Source organism: Theropithecus gelada, chromosome 14 (genome assembly GCF_003255815.1).
Source record: "Theropithecus gelada isolate Dixy chromosome 14, Tgel_1.0, whole genome shotgun sequence".
NCBI lineage: Eukaryota > Metazoa > Chordata > Mammalia > Primates > Cercopithecidae > Theropithecus > Theropithecus gelada.
The window spans coordinates 121,411,113-121,428,431 of NC_037682.1; the positions used below are offsets into that span (position 1 = coordinate 121,411,113).

Genomic DNA, 17,319 nt, shown 5'->3' on the forward strand with positions numbered 1-17,319 from the left:
GCTTTGTTTTCCTAGGAACAGTTTTTCGAAAATATTTTGGTTATTCAGATTGTGTTGCTCTTTGGTGAAATTGTTTTCTAGACTAACACCTGCTCTGAAGATCATCTGCCTGCCTGCCTACCGTGTTTACAGTCTACAAGAGAAATAAACTATAACGAGGGGATGAACATAGGTTGGATTAGTTCATCTGAACTGGCCCTGGAGGCCAAGTTCAGATCTTTGACTGGCAAAACCATTTCAAAACTTTACAAGGTATAACACAGAGGAACTGTGAAAACGTTACAGTAACGACAGAAGCCGGTGAGGGAAAATAAAAAACAAAAAACAAAAGAACCCCACGTATTTCATAATTATATGATATCATAATACCACTGATATAAAATATCCAGAATATGCAATTATTAATATTAACAGTGGTTTGCCTAGGAGTGGGGATGGGGTTAGAAAGGACTAGGGAGTCATGTTTTTAAGTACCAAGGCACAACCTAAAACCAGCAGTCTTTTTTCTCCTTTAAATGTGTTGTATTTATTGCTTTTATTTGCTGCAAGTTAAGGATACTGAATTTTACACCCTTTCCATGGGCAAGGGGCAACAAAGGGAACCTAAAACAGCAGGTAAAATCCTATCTGAACTAATTTCACGGATAATCAAATTATTATTTTGAAAATTTGGGCCGGGCACGGTGGCTCAAGCCTGTAATCCCAGCACTTTGGGAGGCCGAGACGGGTGGATCACAAGGTCAGGAGATCAAGACCATCCTGGCTAACACGGTGAAACCCCGTCTCTACTAAAAAATACAAAAAACTAGCCGGGCGAGGTGGCGGGCGCCTGCAGTCCCAGCTACTCGGGAGGCTGAGGCAGGAGAATGGCATAAACCTGGGAGACGGAGCTTGCAGTGAGCTGAGATCCGGCCACTGCACTCCAGCCTGGGTGACAGAGCGAGACTCCGTCTCAAAAAAAAAAAAAAAAAAAAAAAAAAAAAAAAAGAAAATTTGAATATACTAAACATTATATTCTCCCCATTACTAGAAAGACGAGACACCTCTCAGAGATGTTCTTTAACAAATTAGTAAGTAAAATTAAGTCCTCTTATGGAACTTACAGTGGAAAAAGTACCATGCGCATCTTGCTTTTTTCCCTCTCAAATTTATTGACTGCCTTCAATCCCCCAAGGAATTTACTTTTTTTTCTGTACGGTTTTGTTTTAGTATGCAAGTTTGGAGTTAAGATAAGTTTGGTGAGAGTGATTAGTACATGTGCCATGAAGGCAAGGAAGAAGAATCACATTGGAGTCGGGCACGGTGGCTCACGCCTGTAATCTCAGCACTTTGGGAGGCTGAGGCAGGCAGATCACTTGAGGTCAGGAGTTTGAGACCAGCCTGGCCCACATGGTGAAACTCCATCTCTACTAAAAACACAAAAATTAGCCAGGCGTGTTGGCAGGTACCTGTAATCCCAGCTATTCGGGAGGCTGAGGCAGGAGAATCACTTGAACTCAGGAGGCGGAGGCTGCAGTGAGCTAAAATCACACCACAGCACTCCAGCCTGAGCAACAGGGCAAGATCCTGGCTCAAAAAACCACAAAAAACAAAAACAAAAAAACACAAGAAACAAACCACACTGGGATTATCTGATTATATGATATTCACATCAGAGTGGTTCCCATGTCCGCTTTATAGAATCCTTTTATAATAATATATAGGTAACAGATTCTACTTATATAACTGAAAGGTTTGTTCTACTCATTAACTCTTGTTAATAACATCATAAAGGGCTGGGCGCAGTGGCTCATGCCTGTAATCCCAGCACTTTGGGAGGCTGAGGTGAGTGGCTCACTTGAGGCAAGGAGTTTGAGACCAACTTGGCCCACATGGTGAAACTCCGTCTCTACTAAAAATACAAATATTAGCCAGGTGTGGTGGCGTGTGCCTGTAGTCCCAGCTACTTGGGAGGCTGAGGCAGGAGAATTGCTTGAACCTGGGAGGCAGAGGTTATAGTGAGCTGTGATCATGCTACTGCATTCCAGCCTGGGTGACAGAGCGAGACTCAGTCTCAAACAAAAACAAAACTATCATAAAGGCAAAACCTGAACTGATTATATATACTTGGGAGTGGTAAAGAATGACTATTTCACATGCCTAACTAAATATCTTAGATGTTTAGATAAATATTTGGGTTTCTACTTTCTTAAATGATTAAAATTATAATTATTCAGTAGGCAGTTTGTTATTCAGAAGGTACCAAGGTGTTTTCAATTACTTACTTTGGTAGTTTACTAAAAACTTGGCTGTATCAACAAATAGCTATGATTTCTTCAAATTAAATCTTTTGTTGGATGTGTGTTCATGTAAATTCTGCAAAACTATTTTGACCCCAATTCAGGAATATGAACTTCAGTGGTTGCTGTGGATGAAATTATTTCTCCCAAAAAGACACTATGTTTTGGCTGCTGGCAAGATGACTGAATAGGAACAGCTCCAGTCTGCAGCTCCCAGTGAGACCGACACAGAAGGCGGGTGTCTGCATTTCCAATAAGGCACCCTGTTCATCTCACTGGGACTAGTTAGGCAGTGGGTGCAGCCCACAGAGGGCGAGCAGAAGCAGGGTGGGGCATTGCCTCACCCAGGAAGTTTTTGCAATTCGCAGACCAGGAGATTCCCTCGTGTGCTACATCACCAGGGCCCTGGGTTTCAAGCACAAAACCAGGTGGCTAGTTTGGGCAGACACCAAGCTAGCTCTCTTTTTTTGTATGCCAGTGGTGCCTGGAACCCCAGCGAGACAGAACCATTCACTCCCCTGCAAAGGGGGCTGAAGCCAGGGAGCCAAGTGGTCTCACTCAGCAGGTCCCACTCCCACAGAGCCCAGCAAGCTAAGAACCACTGGCTTGATATTCTCACTGCCAGCACAGCAGTCTGAAGTTGACCTGGGACGATCAAGCTTGGTCAGGGGAGGGGCAACCGCCATTACTGAGGCTCGAGTAGGTGGTCTTCCCCTGACACTGCTAAAAAGGCCTGGAAGTTCCGACTGGGCAGAACTCAGCACGGTGCGGCACAGTGGCTGTGGCCAGACTGCCTCTTTAGATTCCTCTTCACTGGGCAGGGCATCTCTGAAAGAAAGACAGCAGCCCCAGTCAGGGGCTTACAGATAAAAATCCCATCTCACTGGGACAGAGCACCTGGGGGAAGGGGCGGTTGTGGGCGCAGCTTCAGTGGACTTAAACGTCCCTGCCTGCAGGTTCTGAAGAGAGCAGTGGATACTGACAAGGGGGGTTCTACCAGCACAGCACTCAACCTCTGCTAAGGGTCCGACTGCCTCCTCAAGTGGGTCCCTGACCCCCGTGCCTCCTGACTGGGAGAGACCTCCCAACAGGGGTGACAGTCACTTCATACAGGAGAGCTCCAGCTGGCATCAGGCTGGTGCCCCTCTGGGATGAAGCTTCCAGAGGAAGGAGCAGGCAGCAATCTTTGCTGTTCTGCAGCCTCTGCTGGTGATACCCAGGCAAATAGGGTCTGGAGTGGACCTCCAGGAAACTGCAGCAGACCTTCAAAAGAGGGGCCTGTTAGAAGAAAAACTAACAAACAGAAAGCAATGACATCAACATCAACAAATAAAACCTCCACACAGAAACCCCATCCAAACCCATCCCAAGGTCATCAGCCTCAAAGATCAAAGGTAGATAAATCCACCAAGATGAGGAAAAACCAGCGCAAAAATGCTGAAAATTCCAAAAACCAGAATGCCTCTTCTCCAATGATTGCAACTCCTCTCCAGCAAGGGCACAAAACTGGACAGAGAATGAATCTTATAAATCGACAGAAGTAGGTTTCAGAAGGTGGGTAATAACAAACTCCTCTGCGCTAACGGAGCATGTTCTATCTAACCCAATGCAAGGAAGCTAAGAACCTTGACAAAAGGTTATAGGAATTGCTAACTAGAATAACCAGTTTACAGAAGAACATAAATGACCTGATAGAGCTGAAAAACACAGCATGAGCACTTCACGAAGCATACACAATTATCAACAGCTGAATGGATCAAGCGGAAAAAAAGTATCAGAGAATGAAGACAGACTTACTGAAACGAGGCATGAAGACAGGATTAGAGAAAAAAAGATTGAAGAGGAACAAACAAAACCTCCAAGCAATATGGGACTACATGAAAAGACCAAACCTACGATTGATTAGGGTCCCTGAAAGTGATAGGGAGAAATGAACTAAATTGGAAACAAATTCAGGATATTATCCAGGACAACTTCCCCAACCTAGCAAGACAGGCCAACATTCAAATTCAGGAAATACAGAGAACACCACTAAGATACTCCTCAAGAAGAGCAATCCCAGGAGACATAATCGTCAGATTCTCCAAGGTTGAAATGAAGGAAAAATGTTAAGGGCAGTCAGAGAGAAAGGTCAGGTTACCTACAAAGGGAAGCCATCAGACTAACAGTGGATCGCTCTGCAGAGAGTGGGGGCCAATATTCAAATTCTTAAAGAATTTTCAACCCAGAATTTCATATCCAGACAAAGTTTCATAAGTGAAGGGGAAATAAAATCCTTTACAGACAAGCAAATGCTGAGGGATTTTGTAACCACCAGGCTTGCCTTACAAGAGCTCCTGAAGGAAGCACTAAATATGGAAAGAAAAAACTAGTACCAGCCACTGCAAAAACACACCAAAATACAAAGACCAATGACACCATAAATAAACTGCATCAACTAATGTGCAAAATAAACAGCTAGCATCATGATGACAGGATCAAATTTGCATATAACAATATTAACCTTAAATGTAAATGTGCTAAATGCCCCAATTAAAAGACACAGACTGACAAATTGGATAAAGAGTCAAGACCCATTGGTGTGCTGTGTTCAGGAGACTCATCTCACATGGGTCAAAGACACACACAGACTCAAAATAAAGGGATGGAGGAATATTTACCAAGCAAATGAAAAGGAAAAAAAAAGTGGGGGTTGCAATCATAGTCTCTGATAAAACAGTCTTTAAACCAACAAAGATCAAAAAAGACAAAGAAGGGCATTACATAATGGCAAAGGGATCAACGCAACAAGAAGAGCTAACTATCCTAAATATATACGTACCCAATACAGGAGCACCCAGATTCATAAAACAAGTTCTTAGAGACCTACAAAGAGACTCAGATTCCCACGCAATAACAGTGGGAGACTTGAACACCCCACTGTCAATATTAGACAGATCAACGAGACAGAAAATTAACAAGGATATTCAGGACTTGAACTTAGCTCTGGACCAAGCAGACCTAATAGACAGCTACAGAACTCTCCACCACAAATCAACAGAATATATATTCTTCTCAGCACCACACAGCACTTACTCTAAAACAGACCACATAATTGGAAGCAAATGCAAAAGAACGGAAATCATAACAGCCTCTCAGACCACAGTGCAATCAAATTAGAACTCAGGATTAGGAAACTCACTCAAAACTGCACAACTACAGGGAACTAAACAACCTGCTCCTGAATGACCACTAAGTAAATAACGAAATTAAGGCAGAAATAACAAAGTTCTCTGAAACCAATGAGAACAAAGAGACAACGTACCAGAATCTCTGGGATATGCTAAAAGCAGTGTTGAGAGGAAAATTTACAGCACTAAATGCTCACGTCAGACAGTGGGAAAGATGTAAAATCCACACCCTAACATCACAATTAAAAGAACTAGAGAAGCAAGAGCAAACAAATTCAAAAGCTAGCAGAAGACAAGAAATAACTAAGAACAGAGCAGAACCAAAAGAGATAGACACATGAAAAACCCTTCAAAAAATTAATGAATACAGGAACTGTTTTGAAAAGATTAACAAAATAGATAGACTGCTAGCCAGATTAATAAAAAGAGAGAGAATAATCAAATAGACACAATAAAAAATGATAAAAGGGATATCATCACTGATCCCACAGAAATAGACTATCATCAGAGAATACTATAAACACCTGTATGCAAATAAACTAGAAAATCAAGAAGAAATGGATACATTCCTGGACCATACACCCTCCCAAGACTAAACTAGGAAGAAGTCGAATCCCTGAATAGACTAATAACAAGTTCTGAAATTGAAGCAGAACCTCAAAAAAAAAAAAAAAAAAAAATTCAACACTCCTTCATGTTAAAAACTCTCCTGAAATAGCCTACCAACCAAAAAAAGCCCAGGACCAGACAGACTCACAGCCGAGTTCTACCAGAGGTACGAAGAGAACCTGGTATCATTCCTTCTGAAACCATTCCCAACAACAGAAAAAGAGGGACTCCTCCCTAACTCATTTTATGAGGCCAGCAACATCCTGATGCCAAAACCTGGCAGAGGCACAACAACAAAAAAGAAAATTTCAGGGCGATGTCCCTGAACATTGATGTGAAAATCTTCAATAAAATACTGGCAAACTGAATCCAGCAGAACATCAAAAAGCTTATCCACCAGGATCGAGTTGGCTTCATGCCTGGAACGCAAGGCTGGTTCAACATATGCAAATCAATAAACGTAATCCATCACATAAGACAGAACCAATGACAAAAACCACAATTATCTCAATAGACACAGAAAAGGTCTCCAATAAAATTCAACACCCCTGGCCGGGTGCAGTGGCTCACACCTGTAACCCCAGCACTCTGGGGAGCCGAGGCAGGAGGATCACAAGGTCAAGACATCAAGACAATCCTGGCCAACATGGTGAAATCCCATCACTACTAAAAAAACAAAAATTAGCTGGGTGTGGTGGCACGCCTCTGTAGTCCCAGCTACTCGGGGGGCTGAGGTAGGGGAACTGCTTGAACCCGGGAGGGGGATGTTGCAGTGCGTGCCACTGCACTCCAGCCTGGTGACAGAATGAGACTCTGTCTCAAAAAAAAAAAAAAAAAATTAAATAAAAAATAAAAATAAATTAAAAATAAATTTAAAAAATTCAACACCCCTTCATGCTAAAAACTCTCAATAAACTAGGCATTGATGGAACATATCTCAAAATAATAAGAGCTATTTATGACAAACCCATAGCCAGTATCATACTGAATGAGTAAAAGCAGAAAGCGTTCCCTTTGAAAACTGGCACAAGACAAGGATGCCCTCTCTCACCACCCCTATTCAACACAGTACTGAAGTTCTGGCCAGAGCAATCAGCCAAGAGAAAGAGTATTCAAATAGGAAGAGAGGAAGTCAAGGGTATTCAAATAAGAAGAGAGAAAGTCAAATTGTCTCTGTTTGCAGATGACATGATTGTATATTTAGAAAACCCCACTGTCTCAGCCCCAAAACTCCTTAAGCTGATAAACAATTTCAGCAAAATCTCAGGATACAAAATCAATGTGCAAAAATCACAAGTATTCCTATACACCAATAATAGACAAGCAGAGAGCCAAATTATGAGTGAACTCCCATTCACAATTGCTACAAAGAAAACAAAATACCCAAAACCACAACTTACAAGGGACATGAAGCATCTCTTCAAGGAGAACTACAAATCACTGCTCAAGGAAATAAGAGAGGACACAAACAAATGGAAAAAAATTCCATGCTCGTGGATAGGAAGAATCAGTATTGTGAAAATGGTCATACTGCCCAAAGTAATTTATAGATCCAATGCTATTCCCATCAAGCTACCACTGACTTTCTACACAGAACCAAAAAACACTACTTTAAATTTCATATGGAAACAAAAAAGAGCCCACATAGCTAAGACAATCCTAAGAAAAAAGAACAAAGCTGGAGGCATCATGCTACCTGACTTTATACTACAAGTCTACAGTAACCAAAACAGCATGGTACTGGTACCAAAACAGAGATATAGACCAATGGAACAGAACAGAGGCCTCAGAAATAACACCACACATCTACAACCATCTGATCTTGGACAAACCTGACAAAAACAAGAAATGGGGAAAGGATTCCCTACTTAATAAATGGTGCTGGGAAAACTGGCTAGCCATATGCAGAAAACTGAAACTGCACCCCTTCCTTACACCTTATACAAAAATTAACTCAAGATGGATTAAATACTTAAACGTAAGACCTAAAACTATAAAAACCCTAGAAGAAAACATAAGCAATACCATTCAGGACACAGGCATGGGCAAAGACTTTATGACTAAAGCACCAAAAGTAATTGCAACAAAAGCCAAAACTGACAAATGGAACCCAATTAAACGAAAGAGCTTCTGCACAGCAAAAGTAACTATCATCAGAGTGACCAGGCAATCTACAGAATGGGAGAAAATTTTTGCAATCTACCCATCTGACAAAGATCTAATATCCAGAATCTACAAAGAACTTAAACAAATTTACAAGAAAAAAATAAACAATCCCATCAAAAAGTGGGCAAAGGATATGAACAGACACTTCTCAAAAGAAGACATTTATGCAGCCAACAAACATACGAAAAAAAGCTCATCATCACTGGTCATCGGAGAAATGCAAATCAAAACCACAATGAGATACCATCTCACACCAGTTAGAATGGCGATCATTAAAAAGTCTGGAAACAACAGATGCTGGTGAGGATGTGGAGAAACAGGAACACTTTTACACTGTTGGGAGTGTAAATTAGTTCAACCATTGTGGAAGACAGTGTGGCGATTCCTCAAGGATCTGGAACTAGAAATATCATTTGAACCAGTAATCCAAATACTGGGCCTACACCCAAAGGATTATAAATCATTCTACTATAAAGACACATGTGCATGTATGTTTACTGTGACACGGTTCACAATAGCAAAGACTTTGAACCAACCCAAATGTCCTTTAATGATAGACTGGATAAAGAAAATGTGGCACATATACACCATGTAATACTATGCAACCATAAAAAATGAGTCCCTTTGCAGGGACACGGATGAAGCTGGAAACCATCATTCTCAGCAAACTAACACAAGAACAGAAAACCAAACACCACATCTTCTCACTCATAAGTGGGAGCTGAACATGAGAATCCATGGACACGGGGAGGGGAATATCACACAACGGGGCCTGTTGAGGGGTGGGGGGCTAGGGGAGAGATAGCATTAGGGCAAATACCTAATACAGACGAAGGGTTGATGGGTGCAGCAAACCACCATGCCATGTATACCTATGTAACAAAACTGAACGTTCTGCACGCATACCCCAGAACTTGAATTAAAAAGAAAAAAATACTGCCAGAGAAAACAACTACAAATCATTTTATTTTCAATCTAAAAAGATAAATAAATAATAAAGAAAAAATAAATAAAACTCTGCTACAGTTAAGTTACTGCAGAAGGGATTCCTTTACCTGCACTTAAATGCAACCCCTACTGAAACCAGGATTCAAGGCTCTTCACAGCCTGCACTCAACCACTCCTTTTTATCTTATCTCCTGCTATTGTCTACACTTTCAGGCATCTGTGCTTATTTACATCATTTTGCACTGAATTCACTGTTTACCTAACACACAATGCTCTTCCATACCTGTGTTTACATATATGCGCTGCTGTTTTTATATGTTTTCACAGAAATGACGTTCCCATGCTTGGGTAAACTCTTACTTATTGCATAAGACCCAACTCAAATATATAGTGTTAACTTGCTCTTTCCTTTGTTACAACCATACTACTTTGTTCACACCTCCAGACGAGCACTTTTAATAGTTCACTGTAATAATTTACTTACATATCTGCTTCCCCAATTAGATGATTAACCTCTTCATTGCAGGGACTATGTGTTTTTCTTTATGTATCACCAATGTTTGCTTGGCACATGGTAAGTTTTCAATACATATTTTAATAAAGAATAAAACACAAACTGGATTTAACTGTTTTTTTGGGGTGTGTGTATCTGCCTTTGTCCCACCAGATATTATTCAATTATTTTTATTTTCCCTAATGTGCAACTTGTAAAAAATAAATGATAGTACTAATAGTATCTCAAGCAAATCCAGTTATCATGTTTTACTCTTCTTTATATTTCCTCTATGACCGAGCACACAACTTTTTATCTAACAGGAACTTAAAAACGTTTGAATTGACTTTATAGCACCAAGAAAAACACAGAAGACATTATACCTATAGAGGAAGACTGTGGACTAATCAGAAGGTCCTCTTGGACTTGCTCACTTCCTGGAACTGTCTGCTGATCACTCAGGGAACTCTGAGATGCACTGACAGGCTGGGACACTTCCTCATGGACCTCCTCGTCACTTAACCTTTCTACTTTGACCCGGACATCATCTTCGGTACCTAAAGGCAAGGTAGTTTTTGTGCTCTCACAAGTCACATAATCAGCCATTCTTCTACCGGTCTCAGATGGGCCAGGTAACTCTAAAGTCCGGGTATTTTCTGCTTGCTTAACTTTCTCAGGCTGAATCCTTCGATCAATTCCAAAAGGAAAAGTCCAGGGAAAAGCTAAGGAAGAGTCAACTGGTTGGTTTCTATTTTCTGAGTAGGAAGCTGAAGAATTCAATACCTGGGGTGAACTTGTTTGTGTGCTACACTTTACAGGACTTTCAGGAGACATAACAATGTAGCTTTTGCGCTTTCTCCGGGATTCTCGGCAGACAGGAATCGTTCTTTCTACCACACTGCACTCTGAGGACACAGGAGAAATGCTCCCATCTCGAGAAGTAAAATTGCAGTTAGAATTATTTTCTTGTCCAGCATCTAGACCCTTTTCGGGTTGGCTGTTAGGTGTATTCCATAAAATGCTTGATTTCATGAACTCTGAGCAAGTGCTGGCAACACTGAACATTTGCATATAGCTGGCTGCTGCTAAAACATCAATAATATTTTCTGTGTTAATTGATAGAGTGGCTGTGTAAGCATATTCTAAAAGAGGTATAAAGCCAGTCACTGTAACATGATGCAGATCCAACACATTCTTGTTCTCATCCTCGGCTTGGCCTACAAGTTTGGTGCGAAAGAAATCACTGCAAGCTGCTAGTACCACCTTATGTGCCCGGAAGATTTTGTCCTGGACACGAATAGTGATATCACAAAAATGTCCATCATTTCGCAGCATATTTAGCTTTCCAAGCATTTCCTGGCTGTGGGAAGAGGAGCTATGAGTAAACGTTTTCACACCCATCTTTTACTTCCTCTTCTACAGATGCTCTTCAAGGATGCAAATGAATCAGAAATGTCCTAAAAAATACATAAAATAAAGCATTAATTGGTATTTTAGTAGTTTAAATAAAATGTGATTTAGATCATTTTCATGTGGCCACCGCACTAAATTAAAAAGCTGAAAGATGGTAGTGAGAGAGAAACTTCAAGGTAGGAACTGTAAAGAAACATATTCTCCTTATCTGCCTTCCGAATTGTCCAACCAATGAAGTCTGTGAACCAATGTTTTTGTTTTGTTTTGTTTTGTTTTGAGACAGAGTCTCGCTCTGACACCCAGGATGGAGTGCAGAGGAGCGGTCTTGGATCACTGCAACCTCCGCCTTCCGGGTTCAAGCAATTCTCCTGCCTCAGCCTCCCGAGTAGCTGGGACTACAGGCACTCGCCATCATGCCTGGCTACTTTTTGTATTTTTGTAGAGATGGGGTTTCACCATGTTGGCCAGGCTGGTCTTGAACTCTTGATCTCAGGTGATAGGCCCGCCTCGGCCTCTCAAAATGCTGGGATTACAGGCGTGAGCCACCACGTCCGACCTGTGAACCAATGTTTTAATGAGCTGCAGGCTGCAACAGTTTGTAAACAGTGACAATTGCAGAGTGTCTTCTATGTACCAGACAGTATTTGAAATGTTTCACATTTAATAATTAATTGATCATCATCGTATCTCTGTCAGTAGGCATATTATCATTCCTGTTTCTAAATGTGAGCATGCAGCAGGCAATGCCAGTGTAAACACTAAACAATCCATTACATAAGCATCCCTGTTCATGTTTTATGCAGGTAAATGTATAGAGGAAAAGAAAGATGGGAAAAAGGAAAAGGAAAGAAAAAAAAACCCAAAAGATTTCAAGATGAATTTTAAAAGGTTGCCAGGTGTGTGGCTCACACCTGTAATCCCAGCACTTAGGGAGGCCAAGGCAGGCGAATTGCTTGAGCTCAGGAGTCTGAGACCAGCCTGGCCAAAATAGCAAAGCCCTGTCTCTACTAAAAGCACATAAAAATTAGCGGGGTGTCGTGGCATGGGCCTGTAGTCCCAGCTATTCAGGACGCTGATGTGGAAGGATCATTTGAGGCTGGGAGGTGGAGGTTGCAGTGAGCTGCGATTGCACCACTGCACTCCAGCCTTGGTGACAGAGCAAGATTCTGTCTAAAAAAATAAAAGTCACAGACTATTGTAACTTGAGAAGACACAATGATCAATTTGGGACTGTTCCATGTCAGACTTCTCTGATCCAAAGCAGTCAGGTAAAGCTACTGAAATAATTATCTTGACCATAATTAGTGACAGAAGTTCAAATGTAAACTGAGTGCTCCACATACCCTTCCTGAAGTCAAGTGACCACAATGAGGCACTAGACAGCCAGGGACTGGTGTACGCAAATCATCATTTAACATATTTGCTGATTTAGGTCTCACAAAAATGAGATGAAGAGGAAGAAAATGGGAGGGCTATACATGAAGTGTTTTGTTCATTTATTGCATCCCAAGAAACCAGCTTTTAAAGCATGGCCTTCAAGAGTGCTTACTTTGGGATCATGTGGTTGAGGGAAGAAACATGCTTTCAGAGCAAGTGAATTAGTTATAATCCAGGGACCATCTGCATGAACAAAGGTGTGAAGGCAAGAAATTAAACAGCATATTTGGAAGACATGTGCATCAGAGTATTAAAATGAAACCATTTCAATCTTGAATAGGCTCCAAACAATAGATAATGTACTACATTCTCAAATGAGGCACAAGGGCACCTTACACAAGGGGGTAGTGGAAAACTATTTTCAACCTTGAGTTACATCCACCTTCAATCATCTTCCATGTTCAAAGAGTAGATATGAAAAGGATTTTTGCTGAGAGTAACCAGTTTGTTGTGAGTTGTAAACCCCATTCTACTTCTCTGCTTACTTCCCTGCAGGGAAAGGGGCTTCAAGGCACACTGTCCTTTATCTCAGGTCTATGGAAAATACGTTACAACTGAAAAGACTCTGAAGGGCACGTAAGTCTGATTTAAACAACAGCCAAGGCCAAGAAGTACGCCCACTATCTCCCAACAGTATATAAAGGCAACACAGTGGAGTGGCTGAAAGCACAGACTCCAGAACCACAATGCTGGCTTTGCATGCTGGTGCTATTTTTACCTGTGTGACCTTAGGCAAGTCATTAAACAAACCCTCTGTATCTTAACATATTCAGCGGTATAATAAATATAACACAACACACCTCATAGAGTTCTGAGGATTAAATGATCTAACACGTTAAGCGTTTAGAATAGTAACTAGCAACATAATCAATGCTACAGAAACATTAGTTGCTGCTGCTACTAACACTACTATCAAAGACCTTTTCTTCCTGGACGGGCCAGAAACCACAGCCAGCAAATGAAGAAGAGTGAAAGAAGAACGCTGGGGAGGAGAGAAAGAAAGAGGAGGCAAATCACACCCAACTCTTCAACTGCAGGCCTATAGTAGGCCTGAGGTGGGAAAGGAGGGAAAGCTTTCACTCTAAGTTTATTAGTTCTTGAAAAGATTGTTGGTATTTCCTGAAAGTGATCAGAACAGTTATTAAGACTTACTCTCCAGGAAGATGGAGGGAGAACTAACTCCACAGAACAAATAAAATGGCTCAAGAATACCTCCTATAAGTCATGCCTGTTCACATATACGGTACGAATTCTGATCTACTTAGAAGCACGGGATGAGAAGAAGGTGATAATGAGGAAATACATTCCATACCAGGTATTTATCACATGCATTTCCCAATATGTCTGCGGAAACTCAGGCCCAAGATATGCTCCCCAACACAAACTTATACGGACAAATATATTTTGGATACACAGACATACTTCATCTTCTTGCACTTTGCTTTATTGAACTTTGCAGATACTGTCTTTTTTACAAATTGGAAATTTGTGGCAACCCTGCGTCAGCAAGTCTACTGGTGCCAGTTTCCACCAGCTTGTGCTCACTTCACGTTTGTGTCACATTTTGGTAATTCTTGCAGTATTTCAAACTTTTTCATTATAATTATATCTGTTATGGTGATCTGTGATCAGTAATCTTTGATGTTACTACTGTAATTGTTTTGGGGTACCACCAACTGCACCCATGTAAGACAGTGAACTTAATGTTGTGTGCGTTATGACTGATTTACCCACTAGTCAGTCCCCCATCTCTCTCCTCCTCCTCAGGTATCCCTATTCCATGAAAAACAAGGATACTGAAATTAGACCAATTAATAACCCTACTGGCCTCTAAATGACTATGTGAAAGTAAGAGTTGCACATTTCTCACTCTGTTTTTTTTATGTTTTGAGACAGAATTTTGCTCTGTCACCCAGGCTAGAGTGCAGTGACACAATCTTGGCTCACTGCAACCTCCACGTCCCAGATTCAAGCAATTCTCCTTTCAGCTTACAGAGTAGCTTGAATTACAGGTGTGCACCACAAACCCCAGTTAATTTTTGTAGTTTTAGTAGAGAGGGGGTTTCACCATGTTGGCCAGCCTGGTCTCGAACTCCTGACCTCAAGTGATCCACCTATCTCACGTTTTTCACTTTAAATGAAATGCTAGAAATTATTAAGTTTAGTGAGGAAGGCATGTTGAGAGCTCAGAGAGCGCCTGAAAGCTAGACCTTTTATATCAAACAGCTAGCCAACCTGTGATAGCAAAGTACATATTCTTAAAGGAAATTAAAAGTGCTACTCCAGTGCACGCACAAATGATGAGAAAGTAAAACAGCCTTATTGCTGACATGGAGAAAGTTTGCCTAGTGTGGACAGAAGACGATACCAACCACAATACTCCTTTAAATCAAAGCCTAATCCAGGGCAAGGCCATTAACTCTCTTCAATTCTATGAAGGCTGACAGGGATGAGGAAGCTGCAGAAGAAAAGTTGGAAGCTAGCAGAGGTTGATTCATGAGGTTGAAGGAAAGAAGCCATCTCCATAACATAACAGTGCAAGGTGAAGCCGCAAGTGCTGAGGTTGAAGCTGCAACAAGTTATCCAGAAGAGCTAGCTAAGATCACTGATGAAGGTGGCTACACTAAACAACAGGTTTTCAATGTAGACAACACAGCCTTACACTGGAAAGAGACTTTCACAACTAGAGAGAAGTCAATGCCTGGCTTCAAAGCTTCAAAGAACAGGATGCCTCTCTTGTAAGTGGCTAATGCAGCTGGTAACTTAACTGGAAGCCAATATTCATTTACTATTCTGAAAATCCTAGACCCCTTAATGATTAGGCTCAATCTATTCTGCCGTGCTCTATAAGTGAAACAACACAGCCTGATGACAGCACATCTACTTACAGCATGGATTACTGCATGTTTTAAAAGCCCACTGTTGAGACCTACTGCTTACAAGATTGCGTTCAGTATATTACTGCTTTCCAACAGTGCATCTCGTCATTGAGGAGCTCTGATAAGGAGGTACATGATTGATGTTGCTTTCACGGCTGCTAATATAACATCCATTCTGCAGCCTATAGATCAGGGAGTCATTTTGATTTTCAAGTCTTATTATTTAAGAAACACATTTCAAAAGGCTAGAGCTGCCACAGATTCTGCTGATGGATCTGCACAAAGCAAAGTGAAAACTTTCTGGAAAAGATTCATCATTGTAGATGCCATTAAGACTGAGATTCATGGGAGGAGGTCAAAATATCAACATTAACAGGAGTTTGGACGAAACTGATTCCAGCCTTCATGATGACTTCAAGACTTTCTTGGAGGAAGTAACTACAGATGTGTTGGAAACTGTAAGAGAACTAGAATTCAAAATGGAGGAGCCTGAATTGCTGCAATCTCATGATAAAACTTGAACAGATAAGGAGTGGATAAGCAAAGACGGTGGTTTCTTGAGATGGAGTCTACTCCTGGTGAAGAAACTAGGAACACTGTTGAAATGACAATAAAGGATTTAGAAAACGACATAAACCTTGTTGATAAAGCAGTGGCAGGGTTTGAGAGGATCAACTCCAATTAAAAAAATTTTAATTAAAACTTTTTTTTAGCTGGGCACAGCACCTCACCCTATAATCCCAGTACTTTAGGAGGCTGAGGTGGGTGGATGGCTTGAGCTCAAGAGTTCAAGACCAGCCTGGCGACAGGGTGAAACACCATCTATACAAAAAATACAAAAATTAGCTTGGCGTGGTGTCACATGCCTGTAGTTCCAGCTACTCGGGAGGCTGAGGCTGGAGGATTTCATGAGCTTGGGAAGCAGAGGTTACAGTGAGCTGATATCAAGCCACTGTACACCAGCCTGGGTGACAGAGTGAGACCCTGCCTCTAAAACAAATTCAGAAAAGCTGGCAGAGGTTGGTTGGTTCATGAGGTTGAAGGAAAAAAGCCATCTTCATAACATAAAAGTGCAAGGTAAAGCTGCAAGTGCTAATGTCAAAGCTGCAAGTTATCCAGAAGAGCTAGGTAAGATTACAATTTTTTCTTTAGAGGCAGGGTCTCACTCTGTCACCCAGGCTGGTGTACAGTGGCATGATCATGGCTCACTGTGTAGCCTTGAACTCCTAGGATCAAGCAATCCTCTTGTCTTAGCCACTCAAGTATCTCGGACTACGGGGTGTACCACCACGCCTGGCTAATTTTTACTTTTTTTTTTTTGGGTAGAGATGGGGGTGTCCCTATGTTGCCCAGGCTGGTCTCGAACTCCTGGCCTCAGCATCCCAAAGTGCTGAGATTACAGGTTTGAACTACTACACCCAGCAATCAACTAATTTTGAAAGAAGTTCTTCTGAAAGTAACATGCTATCAAACAGCATCACACGCTGTAGAGAAATCCTTGTGAAGGCTGGGCACAGTGGCTCACGCCTGTAATCCCAGCACTTTGGCACTTTGGGAGGCCCAGGCAGGGGGACTGCCTGAGGTCAGGAGTTTGAGACCAACCTGGACAACATGGTGAAACCCCATTTCTACCAAAAATACAAAAAATTAGGCCGGGCGCGGTGGCTCAAGCCTGTAATCCCAGCACTTTGGGAGGCCGAGACGGGCGGATCACGAGGTCAGGAGATCGAGACCATCCTGGCTAACACGGTGAAACCCCGTCTCTATTAAGAAATACAAAAAACTAGCCGGGCGAGGTGGCGGGCGCCTGTAGTCCCAGCTACTCGGGAGGCTGAGGCCGGAGAATGGCGTGAACCCGGGAGGCAGAGCTTGCAGTGAGCTGAGATCCGGCCACTGCACTCCAGCCTGGGCGACACAGCGAGACT

At 41.8% G+C, this 17,319-nt stretch overlaps 1 protein-coding gene across 3 annotated transcripts in view; it reads right to left on the reverse strand.

Annotated features, from left to right (window-relative positions):
- ZBTB44 (zinc finger and BTB domain containing 44) overlaps window positions 1-17,319 on the reverse strand; it is an 89,452-nt gene that overhangs the window by 23,225 nt on the left and 48,908 nt on the right. For all 3 annotated transcript variants that reach the window (XM_025357043.1, XM_025357044.1, XM_025357042.1), the window contains exon 2: window positions 10,049-11,122. In XM_025357043.1, the coding sequence (XP_025212828.1) occupies window positions 10,049-11,066 (1,018 nt within the window). In that variant the 5' untranslated portion in view covers window positions 11,067-11,122. The remainder of the gene's footprint in view (window positions 1-10,048; window positions 11,123-17,319) is intronic.